The sequence below is a fragment of the Clupea harengus genome, chromosome 5, assembly GCF_900700415.2.
Source record: "Clupea harengus chromosome 5, Ch_v2.0.2, whole genome shotgun sequence".
Classification (NCBI taxonomy): domain Eukaryota; kingdom Metazoa; phylum Chordata; class Actinopteri; order Clupeiformes; family Clupeidae; genus Clupea; species Clupea harengus.
In genome coordinates, this window is record NC_045156.1 from 22,849,906 (window position 1) to 22,868,081 (window position 18,176).

At 41.1% G+C, this 18,176-nt stretch overlaps 3 protein-coding genes across 6 annotated transcripts; 1 reads left to right on the forward strand and 2 right to left on the reverse strand.

Moving 5' to 3' along the window:
• Positions 1 to 61: 61 nt before the first annotated feature.
• On the forward strand, positions 62 to 2,679 carry sys1 (SYS1 golgi trafficking protein). 3 transcript variants are annotated; one of them, XM_012822609.3, is made up of 4 exons: positions 62 to 274; positions 955 to 1,210; positions 1,305 to 1,372; positions 1,622 to 2,679. In XM_012822609.3, exons 2-4 carry the CDS (start codon positions 1,049 to 1,051, stop codon positions 1,860 to 1,862), a joined length of 471 nt encoding a protein of 156 aa, XP_012678063.1. In that variant the 5' UTR covers positions 62 to 274; positions 955 to 1,048; the 3' UTR covers positions 1,863 to 2,679. The 3 variants fall into 3 exon arrangements, with proteins under 3 accessions (XP_012678063.1, XP_031423994.1, XP_031423995.1); XM_031568134.2 differs by lacking the exon at positions 62 to 274 and adding an exon at positions 315 to 463; XM_031568135.2 differs by lacking the exon at positions 62 to 274 and adding an exon at positions 500 to 808.
• Positions 2,680 to 4,404: 1,725 nt separating this feature from the next.
• On the reverse strand, positions 4,405 to 8,529 carry LOC105895882 (neuritin-like). Of its 2 annotated transcripts, none has more exons than XM_012822572.3 (3): positions 7,972 to 8,529; positions 6,806 to 6,953; positions 4,405 to 5,804 (listed from the first exon to the last, which is right to left on the reverse strand). In XM_012822572.3, the coding sequence occupies exons 1-3, from the start codon at positions 8,018 to 8,020 to the stop codon at positions 5,561 to 5,563; spliced, it is 441 nt and encodes a 146-aa protein (XP_012678026.1). In that variant the 5' UTR covers positions 8,021 to 8,529; the 3' UTR covers positions 4,405 to 5,560. The 2 variants fall into 2 exon arrangements, with proteins under 2 accessions (XP_012678026.1, XP_031423997.1); XM_031568137.2 differs by having other exon boundaries at positions 7,976 to 8,484.
• Positions 8,530 to 8,583: 54 nt separating this feature from the next.
• Positions 8,584 to 12,832, reverse strand: LOC105895914 (translocon-associated protein subunit alpha-like). Its single transcript, XM_012822608.3, has 9 exons — positions 12,680 to 12,832; positions 11,971 to 12,092; positions 11,571 to 11,664; positions 11,283 to 11,410; positions 10,715 to 10,849; positions 10,537 to 10,613; positions 10,211 to 10,289; positions 9,763 to 9,856; positions 8,584 to 9,469 (listed from the first exon to the last, which is right to left on the reverse strand). The coding sequence occupies exons 1-9, from the start codon at positions 12,747 to 12,749 to the stop codon at positions 9,402 to 9,404; spliced, it is 867 nt and encodes a 288-aa protein (XP_012678062.1). The 5' UTR covers positions 12,750 to 12,832; the 3' UTR covers positions 8,584 to 9,401.
• Between the last annotated feature and the right edge of the window lie 5,344 nt (positions 12,833 to 18,176).

Here is an 18,176-nt window from a genome sequence, read left to right on the forward strand (position 1 = left end):
TTGAGTCGACAGCCAATCGTAGGCAAGAAATAGTAGCCGACTGGTGACGTTCCCTTATCCCATTTGCTGATTTTTCAACAGTGCCCAGAGTTGGCATAAACATGGGCATAAACTAGCACTCCGCTACTAGAAACTTCTGTGTTTTAATCCCCAATAACAACTTTCAGTGTCACGCGTTTTAAACGATACAAATAACCACCTTGAAGATGCCATCACCCGATTTCGTTATAGCCCGCTCTATAAAAAGCAACATTAACTGACGGCCACGCAAAGGGTAAGCTAACCAAAGACAGTTTGTTAGCCAGCTACCAGTTAGCAAACAATCATGCAATTCAATGCTGAATTTGTCTTTATCAGTTGCCGTAGCACATTTGACCAGCTGTGTAGTTGTTCGGGTGATGACATTAATTGGTAACTTTACCTACACAAGCTACCTGGCAAGTGGGCAAAGATTAAATCAGTTGTGAGTTAGCTTTGTAGCTAGCAGGTTACGGTGATTGCGTTGTCTACTCTTCTGTCTCATCTAGTCATATATTTGTGTAACTTTGGAGCAGCTAACGATTACTATCTTTGACAATACCATGTCGGCGTAGTCTAGAATGAATATCATTGGTGTGCTGCTTGCCTGACAAATGTTAATCATTTAGCTGGGTTTCCATCCAACTCATTCGCATATTTTAAGCATAACAACGCGGTGTTATGCTAATTAAGAATGGACAGTCTCCTAATCAAGGGAGTAGTTGTGAACAGCCGTGGGTTCAAAAGTTGAGGTTGTCCGGGGAAAGGAAACGCGTAGTAAAATGTTAACGTATGTGATTTGATGCAAATAAACCTGTTTCCATAAACCTTAGTCGCGTCGTACCCTATCCAAACCCAGCTATAGATTTCCCTCTTCTCACGAGTATGTATTTGCCACTGACATTAGGGCCTAACCCGACGCATTTATCTCTTCAGACACCTGGTGAAAGGAGGCCTGAAGACAGTCGGGGGTTACCTTCAGCCCGCTTCAACCTTAAGATACGTCTTTCTTTGAGTCTGTCACTTCGGAATGGCCAGCCACTTCCGCAGCTACATCTGGGACCCAGTTCTCATTGTGTCTCAGATTGCGTTGATGCAATGCATCTATTACAGCTTCCTTGGACTGTGGCTAGCCGGTGTCGACAGCCTTGTACAGACGTATAGATCTCTCGACCAAATTTTCAGCTATGAGGTAAGTCTGCAATATTATCTGCGTTGCAGTCATGCCTTGGTGTGAGTTACTGGCTTTTCAGACTTTCTGATAACATTGTCAACCGTATTTGCAGGTAGTTGGGTTCGCTACACCTCAAGGCAGACTCTCAATGATGGCGTTCATCTTAAATTCACTGACATGGTAAGTAATTATTGCCATCTGTTCCATGCTCAAACTTCTGAGAAAAAGTTTGGCTCTCCACCTACAAACTATAGTGTTAATCCCATGGTGGTATGCCATACAATTTCAGTTAGGCGCAAATGTGGCCTAGCATGTAGTTCCTTAGAACATTTACTCATCTGAGCATATGATTTGATTTGGGATAGCCTACATTCTAACTAATGGTATATCACATTACGCATGTAAAGTAATGGTTTGTCTCCTCAACAGCGCTCTCGGCCTTTGGTTCTTTATCCGGCGTGGCAAGCAGTGTTTGGACTTCACCGTCACAGTACATTTCTTTCACATGATTGGATGCTGGGTGTACAACTCTCACCTACCCGCCTCTCTCTCCTGGTGGCTGGTCAATGTTGCATGTATGGCACTAATGGCTGTCATAGGGGAGTACCTGTGTATGCAGACTGAGCTCAGAGCTATTCCAGTGAACACTGGACCCAAATCAAACCTCTGAGAGACCGTTGGCATTAGCATTCTCTGGGTGGACTGTGTAGAGAGGCTGGACTGGTTGCAGTTATCAGTCTTTCTGTTGCTGCGCTATCAATGACTGCACTTGAATTGACCTGGAACAAAGGTCTTTTGTCAGATTGAACCGTTATGTCAGTGAGCAAAGAATGCCCCTGTAATCAGATGTATAGATTCTGTTGTGTTTAATTTATTTTCGTTGCATTCGTAAGTGGCTGCAGTTTTAAAGTTTTATAATGGTTACCTAATGCAAATTTTTTCCAGTGCATTTGACCATGTTTGAAGAGAACAAAACTGTTATATTTGATGGGTCTGTATATCATCTTGCATATGTTTGTGGCCTAAAATACTGAGAGGTACTGTTGTAAGTATACACCATCAAAGGTACTCTTGTAACATATTCTGATGGGTTTTTGAGGACTATCATCATAGCACAGGGAAAGGCATACTAGACGAGGAAGCTTGACATTTTGTCTCATGCATACTTGAATGAGTGTCCTTCATTTGTAAATAGGAGTGGCTTAAATGATATGCATAAAAAACATGATTCAAACAAGTGCTCACACACAACCTGTGCTGAATACCTGAGAGTGGATACAAGGTTAGCTGTTTCTACTAAAAGGATTTTAAAATCTTTGTTCACTTGTTCATGAAAACCAGTCACCATTCAGGTGTGAGTTTAAAGTTTCATCATGTGTGCTTCATTTTAACAATTTGTATGTGAACTAATTGAGCAGGAAGTCATAATCATTCCCTGAGTGACCATGTTTGCTTTAATTAATAAAATTAATATTTAGATTTGCTAATGGCTTAAGTCTCACACTTAGCTTTTTATCACAAATAATAATTGTACCTTCACCTTGATTCTGCTGCCAATTGACAAGTTCTCTCAGTGCTTGAATTTCAAATGTAATTTTAGGGAGAGGACACTAACTTGGGAAAGCAAGCAAGTAGGCTCAGTGAATTTTCTTCATCAAGTAATTGGAAAAGCATACAATTTTTTTTTGTCACAACTATTCAGAAGAACTACTAGACACCCACATGCTCTATCCAGTGTTTTTTTTTTTTTTTTTTACTTCAAGCTGCTCGTCTAATGACTATTCCTTCACACTGGCAGTACTTGCATCACGTGTCTTATCACTCTCAGGCACCAACACAGTTTTATTTAACCCAGCCTTGTTAATGATCTGTGTGGAATGTGTGTGTAAATAATGATCTGGTATGGATTCGGTCTCATGCTGTCCTCAGTGTTTCAGGACCAAAATAGGCAAGGCAGCAGAGATCTCATTTGCCCGCACTATTTGGTGAGAAAAAAAAAGTGGCAGAATGCGCACAGGCTTTCGAGCAACACAGGTGTTCGGTAAGCCTCTGATTACCGGCACTCAGATGGTTTCTGAGAGAAGATGTGAAGAAGATGGGGGAGGGGGTCAACATACAGGCTAGCTGCATTTCCCTTTGTATTTCCCGTTGCAAATGGCAGCTATGAGGTAGGAGGAGACCCATTATGACCGCCAATATAGATGCATGAATATTTGATACTCTCTAAAGGGTATTGCTCTGGCTGCAACCCCATCCCCTTCCTAAACATACACACACACTCCACCACCACTATAATGAACAGCATATCAGCAGATGGAAGCATGTTAATTAAAGACTGACGGGCAGCTGTTACACACAGTATGATATCCTCATTAACGGGACCAGGGTGTTTGCCATTTACTGGGTCCTAATCATTGTAGGCACCTGGGGCCATCCCAGAGATGAGGCTTTTGAATAAGATTAATTAAAATGTGCTTTTCAGATTCCCCCATATAGTGATACTGCAGTGAATGCAAGTGCAAAGGCTGTGAGCTTGACATGGCTTAAAACTAGCTCATGCGAGGTGCTGTATAAGGTTTGGGAAGTAAGCATAAATGGTGTGTGTTCAGAGCTATCTATGTCGTCAAATGTGCTTCTTCCTGTACCTAACTGAGCTGATTTTTCCCATGTTTCCTTTGCTGAATGATATGTGAAATGTTTCTGAAGTGGAATCATTCCTATACAGATTGAGTTTAATTTCAGTCTACACTGATACAGAACATAAATGGCTTTGGTATAAAGAAAATGTCTGCAAACCGCTTGCTCAGGTCAACATCAACTGTCTAGACGTGGATTAAAAAAACAAACATAGCAAGGCTGCAGAAACACCCTTCCACCAGCTGTCCTTGTGCCTGAATTTCTGTCGCATACTCAAAAAACAATACCATCGTTGAACAGGCTCAAACATGGTCTCCAGAGTGCAGGTGCCAACATGCATCCACAGTCACACTGATATTTGCCAACTGTCATACATGTGACACATAGTGTCATGCTCAAACATTGTGACACTGGAACACGTTGAAGTGTACCCAGCCGAAGTGTACCCAGCCGTGTCAAATAGAAAGACTTCCTTTATGTTTGTGGTTATGGAAAAGCATACACACAGACAAGGAACCAACACTGGGCGCATTCAATCTTTATTTTCAGTAGAATGAAAACACACTTGACTTAAGTATATAAATCTCTTTTTTTATTTTCTGTATCAGAGTGCCTTTTTACTGTTGTCACTGCATTTTTTTTTTTATAAAGAAAGTCAAATTAATAGTGTGGTAAGGACATTTGGCCACTAAATGCTTTCATATCAAAGTCAAATCATTAGTGGCTTAATCCTTTAATTGACAACAAAATTCATAGATACGTAATACATTTTTGCATTCTTCATACAATTAATCTGTACTTTCCTGCATTCACACTTATTTACTTCAATTTTAAAGGCATTAGTCAAATACAGGTAGGTACAGGTAAAATTACTGCAGTACATGCCACAATTAACAGCCATGAAAGGTTGAACCTACAATATCTGGAGATCACATCAAATGTTACTTGTGCACACAGTCTGAAGCACACATGCTCAGTAAATGCCAAGATGCCCTCTTTCCCCACAATGTCCTTAGCCATTATATTTGTTTTAAATTATAAACAGAATTTTCATATTGCCATATGTATAGTTCTTTACTTTCAATGTCAGTGAGTGCAGCTTTCATATTGAGATGAGGTACTGTAGGCTATACATTTAAAATGTTTTAACTTCATGGTATAGAACAGGGTAATAACAGCATATATTTTCTTTCAATTTCAATTCTGATTTATTACATTACTGGAAAGTATGTGTTGATGCAGTATTTTTTTAATATTATTATATTTTCAATATGCATCAAGTGTTAACATTATTTAAGTGCATGGGATGATATTACTAGCACTATGACATTAAACAAATTCTACAATGCAAATTCTTTTTGGTGTTTTATAGCAGCTAAAATACTCCCTAATCCCAACAGTGTGGTTTCAGATGAGAGGGAGATTGTGCTTGACTAGAAGGACTTGTGATTGTCACAGTACAGGGTCATTCTCCAAACAAATCAACACCTTTTCAACAACTTCAAAAACACACATAAAAATGCCATGGCATTCAACTCTATTATTATTTTTATACCTTACGAAGGAGGCACATATTCCAAATATTTCATCATGTATTTTTAATCTGATGGAATCGGTTTACCCGGCACCTTCTATGTAATCCAGCGTATATCCTCATGTATTAAACATGCTGAAGAGGGAGACCACCCGGGTAGGAGAACGTGCAGGGATGGAGAGAGGAGTCTACGGAGTCTATAGGGGCAGACTGATGGACTCTGGCCCCAACAGCTGGACCACCAGGGTAAGCAGCAGCAGGGGCATGGGCAGGCAGGCCAAGCCCAAACCGGGGGCGGCGTTTGGGCTGCACAGGTCGAACAGGCTGCCTTGGAACCGGAGCTTCCTGGAGTCTGCCTTTAAAGTCTCCCACATGGGCCCCGCCTCCTCCTGACACGTGGAGAGAGCGCTAAGAGCGCAGGTGTGGAAGGCATCCCAGTGGCTGTGGAGAGAGCAGCAGCAATTACAGAGCCTCCCCTCACTGTCATATCTATCTCCCTGGCAAATGAGCCATCTATATTGTGGGTTCTCATCCAGCCTCCCATTTGTTTCAGTTAACGGCCTGTCTTTTTTCCTCCCACTTCTATCATCCCTTAACCTTTATCTTTATGTCTGCTCAGGCATGGAGTGGTTTTATTGCCTGCGTTCTTTCAATCTCTAGCTGTTAGAATTAATCATGGATGTGCCACCTTCAGGCAAGAGAGCAACATCTTAATAAGAGAAAATTGCCCAAGACGAAACTGCACCAGCATCATGTCAAAGGGTAGGCCTAATGTCTGTGTGTAAGCCAGTGTATCTTCCAATCTGGTGGTCTTGGAATGCTTTCAGTAACAATGACACGAAAAAAAAACAAGATGGCCCCTGAATTTCATTACTGTAGCAGTATCCGCTGGAGTCATAAATAATTCAGTTAGAAGACTCAGAGTCTCAGCTTGGTTCATTTCTGCCATGTACCTCAGAGATTCCAACCTCTCCCTTTTGTACCACTGCCCTTCAGTGTAATCCTGCGTTTAATAATCTTATTGATTTTTTTTCCTCCTCACTGAGAGTGTACAGTAGAAATCCATATATGTAATGTGTCTTCCTCATTGAGAGTGTACAGTAGAAATCCTTACATTGATATTCAAGTGTTTTTGAGATACAGATAGTTATTTGCTCAATGTATCTCTGCCATTTCTTTCTATCTATGCCCTTTGCTTCTGTAAGTATAAATTACAATGTTTTGCATCATAGAAGAATTGTAAGGCAACAGTTACTGTTAGAAGAAGAAAAGCATCAGATGATGCTTTTTTTCTGCTGACCCCAAGCTCAATGGTTGTTTATTTATTTATTTATTCATTCATTCAACAGCCAACTTTCAGCCTTCACACATAATCTATGACCTCATAAAACCTTCCCATTGCCCGACCCCCCCTCCTTTTTTTTTTTTTTACTGTAGCCTACCTGCAGACGGCTTCCACGCCTTTCTCACTGGTCACATTCTCGTCCTGGTTGCCCATGCTGTCCCCCAGCTCCAGGACACAGTCGGAGAAATCCTTGTAGATGTTCTCGCACTTCACATCTGCAGACACCTGGGCTACAGCCAAGAGCACTGGTGGGGATGGGGGGGATGGAGGAGAGAGAAAGAGAAGAACTTGCTGGGTACAAAGGGAGAGACATGTCTAAGAAATGGTAATTCAAAGACAAATGAGAAAATGGCAAAAGTAGGTCAGCCTCCCATCTCGATTGTTGATGCTGTGGTAGATGCTGCTGTGAGATGCAGCAGTTAGGACAGACTGACACTCATTGTCTTACCTCAGGACATCACCCTTTAAAAACGGCCAGTGTTGACCTATCCATTCAATATTTGTTGAGTAGAATCCCCTAAAAATGATATGATCTGTATCCGCATGTTTGAAAAGAGTCGAATGCTAGAGTAAAATGCGAAACTCCCCCCTCCTCTTCCAGCCTCATCTTTGTCCCTGCACCCCATCGATCTTCTGTCAGCACCCCTAGTTGAGATGTGGTATCTGTTGCAATCCAATAAATCCCGAGCGTCAGCCTACGGTGGGATGGTTCAGAGGTGGAGTACAGTTATAGATGAAGTGGTGGGCTCATATGGACCGTGCGTCCAAGGTAGAGGAGCTGACTGGAATCAATGTAATTTGATTTTTTTCTCAGCAGTCAGTACCCCTTCAAACAAAAGATGTTATTCATACAGAATACCATCAGCTGTGAACACTTTATTTTACTTTTTGCCCATAACTATGTAGTAGAAATTACTGTGAAAGCGAATGCGAATCAAATATTAATTACATGCGTAATACGTGTCCTGATCTTCCCCTTAGACGCTGAATGTCTCAGGTCCCACCCAAACTATTTTTAGTCGCCTTATCGTGATAACGGCGTTTTCACACAATGAAATAACATTGGAGATGGTATCATTGAGCCTACCACCCCTAATACACTGAACAATTACAAATGCCTTTACCTGAATATAATATTATGAACGCTCCTATTTATAAAAGGTTCATTGCATGCGTTAGAACCATATTTCATAAACATTCATACGATGCACACAAATGGGATAGACAATGAATGCATGCACATACTATAAAGAAGCGCCTTACCTACTGCAACTACGGCACTAAATCTAGCCTCAGCCGTCATAAATCCCATATCAAACCCGACCCAGGGCAAGACAAGCCATCAGTGGAAAGAAGAAAAGTCAAGAGCGAATTCAGATTAGGAATACGAGCCGATAATACAAGTGTTTCCCCCGCGATCCTGCTGTGTCAGCAAAACGAAGTTTCCTTGTCCACAAACCGCTCCATTTCACACACCGCGGGTTCAGTTCACACCTTCAGTGCCAACCCCTCAGTAGCTGCCCGTCGTGCGCTTCCGCCGGGGAGGAGGATGCTCCATTCATTACGCCCTGCACCAATAATATTGGGCCGTCCCCCGGTCAAGCGTTTATCAATGGCCCTTCATCGTAAAGCTGACCATTTATTCAAGCGTATATCGCCGCCGTTCGGCTGTGCAAGATGGAATGGTGTGTTTATCATAGTGCTGACTGTATCACCTTGTCTGCTAAATCTCCACATCAAAGACAAATGAGAAAACAAGAGAACACAGTCCTTGGGTAAAAAAAAAAGCGGCTGACTGCAAAAAGGTAGAGGATATGTTTCAGAGATGTATGTGCACATACACACATCCAAATAACAGACTACTGGACCATTTTCTTCTGTAAATGCACAAGTGAAACGTTTTGAGAATTTATTTCCTATGTCAAGACATTCTTATGCAAAATACAGCTTGAAGATGTTATGAGGAAGAGATAACCAGCATCACAGAGATACAAAAAAACTCAAATATCTTCTCACAATACATTTCAAAATTATAACCCATTTAAATAAACCCAGACTGGGGTTACTTATGAGACACAGTGGAATCAATCAAAATGATCAAGGGAAATGGCTCAGGTCATCCTTAGTCCTCTCACCTGAACACACTTTGAAACTATACCAGACTATACTAGTCAAGAAATAGCAACAGAACAGTTGTAGGAAAGGACATAGACTTAGGTCATAGTATCAGAATGAAAATGATTCAACTCCCACTCTAGAAAACACAAGAATTGCAGTGTGCTGTTATAGTTTTTCTTTTCACTTGGAAATGATCTAACACCTCCTCTGTCTTTGGTTTAGCATACTGATTGAATCACACAGTCTCAACTCATATCAGTCTTGCAGCGCCATTGGCCGTCTGCTGATTAAAAGGATCAGTCCCCACCGTGATCGGTTTAAATTTTAATCTGATCTGTTGATATGGACTGTTCTCATGAGGAGTCCCATGCCTCGGTCTCTTTGATCAGGGGGCTCTGGATAAGATGGATGAGTCCTGAGTATGGGAAGAGGGGGGTGTAATATTGAATGAGGTCTTGTCTGATCGTGACAGCCTCGTCGTTGAGAGCCGTGTGGTCGCTGGGTGGATGGAGCTTACAGCATGTGGGGCTTGAGCACTTGTACATGGATATGACAATGAGCCACATGCGAGCGGTTTACTGGTCTGTGGTGCCAGCTGTTCTCTTGGCGCGCTTCCTTGGAGAGGGCTTCGGTGAGGCTTTGTCTTGGAAGAGCGAGAGAGAGAGAGAGAGAGAGAGAGAGAGAGAGAGGGAGAGAGAGGACACAGAGCAGTGTTTATTCATGAGAGTCTGTGATGGCACATTTCTTAAGAGGGGTTTTCGCCATCGTGCTTTCAATAAGCTTAGTTTCAAACTCGAAAGCATTTACACCGGCTTGGAAATAACAATGCCAATTTGACGTCACTCAACACAGTGTCAACAATTGGTGCTCCATGTATTAAGATGGACTCGAAACATGTAAAAAGACTTTGTAAAGATCCACAAATGGCGTACTCACTCATTACGTTCAAAGTTTCCTGAGGAATCCAGCTGATGTCGACGTCACTCATGCCACCGGTGCCTGTCTCTACCTTCACTGTTAGCCTCCTCCTCTGCACACGGAAGGGCACAGATTGTAGATCACTAAATGAGACGTTCTACTCAAGTAGGCTAGAAGCTAGTTCTTCATGTCACAGATGATCCCCATTTTGCGTTTCTCTCGGAATCGCAAAAAAGATGTGTGGCGACACAGGCTACCAGAGGGTAGATCCATGCACATGTGTATGCTTAGATGAGATATATCTGATATATGTTTTTTTTTTCATGTTGTTGGACAGAGAAGTTTTTTTGCTGTACACATATATCTGAGCTAGCGGCTGTGGGCCGACAAACACGTTTCCACTTGTGCTACAATTGACTATATATCCAATGGAAAAGCAATTCATTACAAAGGCAATGATTCTTACCGTGCGGGTTTCCAACACCTGGTACACTCCGAAGGCCACAAGAGCAATCAGTCCAGTAAGGAATATGTACAAGAACATTCTATAATGACAAATGAGAGAAAGGGATTGCAATGTAAAATTCAGGTGTGAATCAAACTGAAATATTTTTTTTCCAGGTGCAGCCCTTACAAGTGGGGAATTCTTCAGAGGAGTGTGTGTTAAAACTTTCTCTAAGCACAAAACATTTGACTGTCATGCGCAAGTTCACACAGTGACACTATCAAACAATCTAAAAAGAAAAGAAAACAACAACAAACAAAAAAACACATTAAATATGCTGGACTTACGTCTCTCCATCCAGTCCCTCATCCAGCTCGGTGATGGTGACAGTCTGGTTGTAGATGGCACTCTGGAAAGTATTGCCCTGTTGGCCAACATCGAACGTCATCAGAAAGGGCTTCACCCAGAAAAGAACAACATCACTGATTTGTGACTGATAATGAAAACCTCGCTATTTGCTCTCACCTCGCTGTCCTGGTAGTTCAGCAAAATGACCAGGCCAAATGGACGGCCAGCCATGGGCTGGGCAGGGATGAAGGAATACTCGAAAGAGGCCTGTTTCGTAGGCGGCACCACGATGCTCAGGGGCAAGGCTGTGAACTGTCACACACACACACACACACACACACACACACACACACACACACACACACACACACACACACACACACACACACAAACACAAACAAACACATACACACAAGGCAATATACCACAACATATTAATTTCAAATGAGTGACAGGGAATGGTGACATAGAAAAATAGAACTCTTGAGTGCATTACTCATTTGTAGTAACTCAACCTTTCACCTGAAAGCTTAGAATGAACATTTGAAGCACATACCTAAACTGACTTACAGAAGAGTTGAACTCTCCAAAACACACTACGCAGAGGCTCCTGACTGACTTGACTGAACTGAGTCATCATCTTGTGTCTGCAATTTAAGAGACACCTGTACATCTATTCATGGATTGTTCCGGTCATCTGGAGTCTGAATGGCCAACAGAAAACGCCACGATCCACCAGACTCACGTTCTGGATGTGGAACTGGAAGTCCTGAGGGTAACGGAAGGAGGCTTCCAGAGACTGCATGGTGAAATCGGTGGTGCCCTTGTTGGTGAAACCCACGAGGAACTTCACAATCTCATCAGCAGGAAACTCTGCGGGGACATGTTTTGAGAAAATGCTCAATGGAAGAGATTTACAAAAATCAGTTTCTTCTTAAGAGGAGGAGGAGGAGGAGGAGGAGGAGGAGGAGGAGGAAGAAGAAGACAAAGAAGAAGAAGAAGAATACATTGCAAAAGAAAAGCCAAGACGTACCTTCTCCTGTGACAAAGATGATGGTGGTGTCAGCGTCAGCATGAGAGGTCACATCTGTAGCGAGGGCGTCTTCATCTAGTTCATCCATTTGCTCCTGCAGGGTCAAACAACACCACAGGTCTTATGCTGGACAGAACAGGCTATGTGTTTTCAATCCTTATTGAGCAAAGTCTATTTTAAGTGTAGTATCATTTTTCCAATAACTCCAATTCACACAAACTTTATCTCCGGTCTTCAGTGTCATTATCAGTCATTTATCCAGCATTTTATACATACAAGTATGGAACATTTCAATGTAATGTGCACCACAGGCTTCAAGAAATATCTGACGTAGCAGTGGCATATTTTAGGAATCTGACACAATGATCATGAGCCAGGCCAAAATAACAGCAACACTCACTGTGTCTGAAGCTTGAGGGTCATCCACTACCACCTCATCTTCCTCTTCCTCGTCTTCCTCTTCTTCAACTGCAGCATCTGGAATAACTTCATCTTCTAGCTCATCCTCTGCGGATACATGCCCTGAAAGGATATGGAAAACAGTTCAGTCAGGAATTATGTATAGAAATTCATGAGTACACGCAGAGGACATATGTATAGGTATTACTTATTTGATGTCATTTCGTCACAGGCCGTAATGTTACAACTTTTGGGCCTACAACATGCAGTACGTTTTCCATTGTTAGTTATAGACAAAAATGTATTTTAATTTCACAATCTGTCTTTAAATTGGAATCTACTGTTGTGCAACACTTTTCGCTACATACGACAGAACGGCTGAGGGCTAGTGGTTTAGTATCAGCAACAGCAATAATGGGAGTCAGAACATCGCTTAGGACACGTCACCAAAGATATGCGCGAGCTGGTAGCACGTTACTCTCTAAAGGGCATAACTTGTTTTGAACCGACATTTAAAACTAGGAGCCACGATTAGACTTGTGCGACTTTATGTTAGCAGATCTTATTTGGAATTCAGCAACAACTGAAATGAAACCCTGTAACTTATGCCACGTCAATGTAACCGTCTCCAGCCCGCCAGACTACGCTGCTTCTACAACGTACTCAACACGAAAAATTAAGCAAACTTGGGAAAGATTGGAAAAACTTACCAACAGACAGTAGGCCACATGGGAATGCCAGCAAAAATACAAGTAATAACTTCGACCCAAATTGAAACATTCTGATGTTCTATGGCGTGTCAGTCTCCTCTCTAAAACTACAAGAAAAGGAGAGAAAGAGTATAAGAGGTGGGATTAAAAAAAGTATTAGGTCACGCCCACTGAACTACAATAGGTTGACTGAGCTGCGTTGAGTTTAAACGTACGTGTACTATTCGAAGTTTAGACCTACAAAGCGAGACAGAAAGTCAATCTCGAAAATTAATTCGGTAAACGTTATCCTTGCTGAGCACAAACAAAATGGAATGCTGATGTTTTAGCCCAACCTCTCTCTCTCTCTCTGACTGATCGTCTTGCAGATTTATGTAATAATGAGTGCGGCTCACCTTTGAGGACGTCTTCTGTCTTGCCCAAGGAAATTACTGCTTTTAGCAGCGTTTTTTCACCAAGTGGCTTGTATTTGTGATTTAAGCCGTATTTAGGCCTATTTCTCACTTTGATTAGGCTACATTAACTGGGACAAACGTTTATATCTTGTCTAAATATGCTGCGCTACCCCCTGCACACTACTCTATATTGGTCCAGTGTTGGTATTGAGAATAGGCCTACTGTAAGGGTTTGGACCTCAAGAGCTTGTGTACCTAGTCCTATTCCCTAAAGGATTTCTCTATTATTGGAGCAGCCCAATTTCGATCATTCTTTTTCCTGGTCTTGAAATAGCTTCTAGAACTACTTGTTACTCTTTCCTTTTTAAGTTGAAGGGTCTAAATTGCAGAGTTGAGGAGAAGATAGTGCTCCCACGAAAATATCATGAGATCATTGGTTTGTTTGTAAGTGTCAGTGACATGAAGAACAAGTTAATTGAAACATTGGTTGCTTTCCTATGAGTGAATTTGAATGCAAATATACCTTTTGTGCATAAACTGTGGATCTGTGTGCATGCATGTGGGTGTCTTTTGCTATTCTGGATTATTGTTAGCGCTGCAATTCCATTCCAAGTTTTCAAATGTGAATGTGAGAGTTGTCTCAACCTTGAACTGACTTGCTCTCAAAGAAGCAAAGCTTTAGTGGAGTGCCACCCTCAGTGACGGAGATAGCCTGACTGTGTGCTGCACTATGAAAAGGGTTGAAAAGCATGTAGATTCTGTGAAGGTAGAGGACAATATGTGCGGTTTGTATTGCTGCATTGTGTTACTGCTAGAGAAAAATGGTACTGTGTGTTTTTACAGTACACTGTTACAGTATGGATGCAATACTGTCCCAACTATAAAAAGGCATCACATAATTGTGTCCTATGGGTTCAACTAGTTAATATGGTTCATATATACACCTTGAAATTGCCTACCTTTACTTTTTATTTTTTGACAGTTGCGAAAAGGAATACCTTAAGAAATTAAAACCTATAAGATTAGTTGTACATCATGTAGGTAAATTAAACCTGATAGTGTCAAACAGATCTAGTCCCAAAAGTCAAAACAGTGATTCATCATTCGAGATTTCACAATTTATTGTCAGGCTCCCTCTAGTGGCCTGCTTTGTCATCCCCACTGAATCCTGAAGGTCCTTTGACTAGACTCAGGCCAGCTGCTTCATTACTCAGCATCGTGGAGCTCGCCAGACCTGTGTCTGAGACCCCATGACCATGCAATACATTCTCAGATGTACAGGAGGTGGAGCAGATGGCACAGAGTCCACTTTTCTACTGTCTGACCTGTATGCTGCAGTAGACAAAACAAGACACTGACATTGAACAACCCTTAGGAGGATGCCAAAAATACCAGAGGGGCTTCATGAATATGTAACAGTGACACAGTGGGAAGTTGTTCCAGAGCCTTTTATGTAACAACTAATTACACTTTGGATTTATGTCTCCACAGTGATTCGTGAACACAAATTTGCCACTGATGAAAGGCAATAGAATTTATGTTAAGCTGTAAATTACCCAAAATAATATCATAGCCTAAATAATATTAAACTAGTCTAGAACTAGAAACCCATGTTGATGCAGAACTGCAGAGGAAACACCTTTCTTTAAAACAGTTTCAGTTAAGTTTTCCACTCAAACCCATATTCTGTTTGTCATACAGCAATCACGATGTTGGTTGATCGTCAGGTATTCGTCACTGTATTCGTCACTGTTTTCATCACTGTATTCATCACTGTATTCACAGTGTAAAAGAATGAAGCTGCTCAACAGGCCTTTACCCAGTTCTCCAACTTTGAATGTTAAATGAATGTTCCTATCAAAAGAAATGTGACAGGGATATTTTTAGTGTTGACACAAAAACACTACAAAACATTTGACTCATAGAAACATCTTTGGTTAACTTTAGACTAGGAGCTGGCTAAAAGAAGCTGTCATCCATCCATCCATCCATCCATCTGAGTGCCATCTGGCTGTCTGTTTGTCCATCCATCTTGCCGTCCATCCGTATTCCTTTCTACCAAGTTAGTTGCAGTTCTTTCATTCAACCACAGTGAGTCGCTGTTCAGCAAACGTTTGCTTTTCTCTCATAAAGCAAAAGAAGACATGCTATGCCTATCTAGGCTCATCTAAGTGAATTAGGTTAATTAAGAGACACTTAAACGTGTCTTGTATTATTGGGTAATTCGGTCCCTGCATAGGCTGCACTAATTTGAAATAATAGAATCTGAGATAAACCTTTCAGTGATGCTTATTAGTAACAGCTAATGCTGCATTATGAATGTGTGCTAATTAGCCCACTCACTTGAGCTGCACAGCAGAGGTGTAAACACACTGAATATTCAAATTCCATAATCATGTCCAGCTCTTTGTCTGTTCACATTGTCTGTTCTCCTCGCCTTCAAATAATATGTCGTCCACACAATATTCATCTTCTGTTTAAGACATTGTCTTCCCTCAAAATTATGTGATAAGGATGTCCTCATGAATAATTTATTTGTGTATGTGTTAATCATCACAGGGAGGTTTGCATAGAATACTGGATTTGTGCTTATTTATGTTTTATTGTACCCTACGGTTGTAACATACCTGGGCCTAAGCGATCTTACCGTAATCACTTATTGTCTTATACCTTACTAATACATTACTGTTTTTTTTGGGGCATATAGGAAAACTCCAGAAGGATATTTCTGATTAAATACATCTATAGATGGTATGTCATCACCAGTGGTCACATTAGCTTATGATTATGAACAGATTCAAGCCATAAATAAACAAACACTCCAAAATCAATGTATTTAAAATCCCAATGGCTTTATTATATTCATATAGATTTGTATATATTGTTTATATCATAACTTTACTTCAATTGCTTGATTATCATTTGTCTCGACAGGACAGAAAGGACAAGGCATTCCACATGATCATATTTTACAAAAAAGTGTAAAGAAATTTAGAATATGTGCACATCACACCCATACATACACACACATACATAAACCCATGCATACACACATAAATAATACACACAAAGATTTGTACAAAGTAATAAAATTGGGAGTTTGATGGAAGAACAAGCACATGTAGAGACAGTGAAGAAACAAGAGGAGAAAAGAGCAAAAGAACGCTGTACAGAGAACTGATAATAATGAAAGACTAATTGTATCTATCTGTTGCATAGTTGAAAGCAATCAGAATTCAGAAAGCTGGGTTGTATTTACAAAAGGAACAATGTTATTGAAAGTCCACATATTTGCCAGGAAGAGACACACCCTGTTCTGTTAGTCGTGAAGCATGAGAAAATGAATTTGGGTAGCCAAATATGTCAGACAGATAAAGCAGAGTCAGACCCAAGTCTAGCCAACGAATCGTATTAATGCAGGGGCGAGGAAAGAATAGGCTACTTAAAACGTCAGTACAGGCTGCAGTGGGAAAACCCAGACAGTCTCATTCTCTCCAATTTAAAATTAAAAGCAATGCCTCAACTGACCCCTGTCAAGTGCAAGTGCAACCAGGATGTGAAAATTCAACTCTAGTCAACTTATTGTAAGACATATATCCCAAATGACCATGATTATGACATCTATCATTCAGTAAACTTATTTAGGTTATTGTAAACAATTCACCTCCTCTGCCTCAAGTAGGTAGCCCTTGAAAACATGCTTTTGAACAGGGACTACTGCACAGACTCAGTGACAGAAATGGGGCTGAACAGCTATCACAGGAATGGGAAGATATATACAAAGCATTAAAATATCTGTCTGCACAGTGAATCAATGGGAGAAAAAAAACGTGGAGGCCAGTACAAGCAATGCTATTGTAAGGATGCGTAGCTTTGACAAGGTGTCTCTAAATGTGTCTCTTATATGGTCCAGACCATGACCATCAAGTAGCTTAGCATAAAACCAGGTTACTTAAGTGAAAATAAGACTACAAAGACACTCCAAAGCATAGTGTTAAGCAGCTGCAGTAAAGCATCATTCAGTGCTTGAGTTCTCCAAAGATCTATGCGTCTAAGATTACGCCACTACGCTCCACTAAGAACCTGTCAGTCTCAGACAACACGTCCATGTTTTATATGCTGCATTGACATTACTCATAGGAGAGCACATTACAGAACTGCAAGAACGATTCAATGCAGACCAAAGACTCTATGCAAAACAAATGAGAATCGTCATCGCCACAATGGAATGAGTCTGTCAGTACAGTCGGTAGGTGAATGTAACATAGAAACACATTCAGCTCTTAGAGAGAGTTCCATTTGACACATGATCCAGCCTCAGCTCTGTGCTGGGTTGGGGTGGGATGGGGGTATGGCTTTGATGTAGCTAGAGGCAGTGCTGAGAAGGGTGGGGTGAGATGACTGGAGGATGACGTTAGTCAGCCCTTCTGAGGGTGCTGCCCTTCGGTCTTCAGTAAAGCTATGTCTTCATGACAAGAGGACAATAAAAGTGTTGACATTTAATTTTAATATATGTGTCTACTCTTTATCTGACTATTTAGAAGTCGTATAAAGTAATTGCAGACCAAAAATATAGTGGTAGCTTTTCAGGCATCATAACTATGTCAGCCTCTATAACATCTTTATGGACACAGTGGATAGAAGGAGAGTTGTTTTGTCATGGTCAGTAAATCCTATTTCATGTTAAGTTCTGTCCATGACTTGACACATTCAGAAATGTTGACTGTACTTGCACTTATGGCTGTCTGCAATAAATGATCATTTCAAGTATGATACTCGTTTCTCATTACCCTGTCTCCTCTGCATCTTGTTGGGATCTGAAGATTCGGTTTCCTATTTCTGATCCAATTACCCTTCCCTGGTCTCCACTACAAGACAGGAATAGCTCATATTAGAAGCAATAGGATGAGACCATAAAACTAAAGTCATTAGGATGTTGATATTACATAGACCGAAAAGCCCATGAGTAAGTCGATTTCCTGATCTTTCAGCAACGACCATGGCAATACTAAGAGTATTTTCCAGACAGCCCTCATCCATATTTACAGGGCACTCATCTGAATCCGACTGAGTTACTTGTGTAACAACGCTGAAAACATGAT

Coding starts and splice junctions, on each gene's coding strand:
- sys1 (XM_012822609.3), top strand. CDS start 1,049: ATGGCCAGCCACTTCCGCAGCTACATCTGGGACCCAGTTCTCATTGTG. Junction 1,211..1,304: donor ACCAAATTTTCAGCTATGAG/GTAAGTCTGCAA, acceptor CCGTATTTGCAG/GTAGTTGGGTTCGCTACACC. Junction 1,373..1,621: donor ATCTTAAATTCACTGACATG/GTAAGTAATTAT, acceptor TCTCCTCAACAG/CGCTCTCGGCCTTTGGTTCT.
- LOC105895882 (XM_012822572.3), bottom strand. CDS start 8,020: ATGGGATTTATGACGGCTGAGGCTAGATTTAGTGCCGTAGTTGCAGTA. Junction 6,954..7,971: donor TAGTGCCGTAGTTGCAGTAG/GTAAGGCGCTTC, acceptor CATCCCCACCAG/TGCTCTTGGCTGTAGCCCAG. Junction 5,805..6,805: donor GGCGTGGAAGCCGTCTGCAG/GTAGGCTACAGT, acceptor CTCTCTCCACAG/CCACTGGGATGCCTTCCACA.
- LOC105895914 (XM_012822608.3), bottom strand. CDS start 12,749: ATGTTTCAATTTGGGTCGAAGTTATTACTTGTATTTTTGCTGGCATTC. Junction 11,665..11,970: donor ACCCTCAAGCTTCAGACACA/GTGAGTGTTGCT, acceptor TTGACCCTGCAG/GAGCAAATGGATGAACTAGA. Junction 10,290..10,536: donor GAGGGACTGGATGGAGAGAC/GTAAGTCCAGCA, acceptor TTGTCATTATAG/AATGTTCTTGTACATATTCC.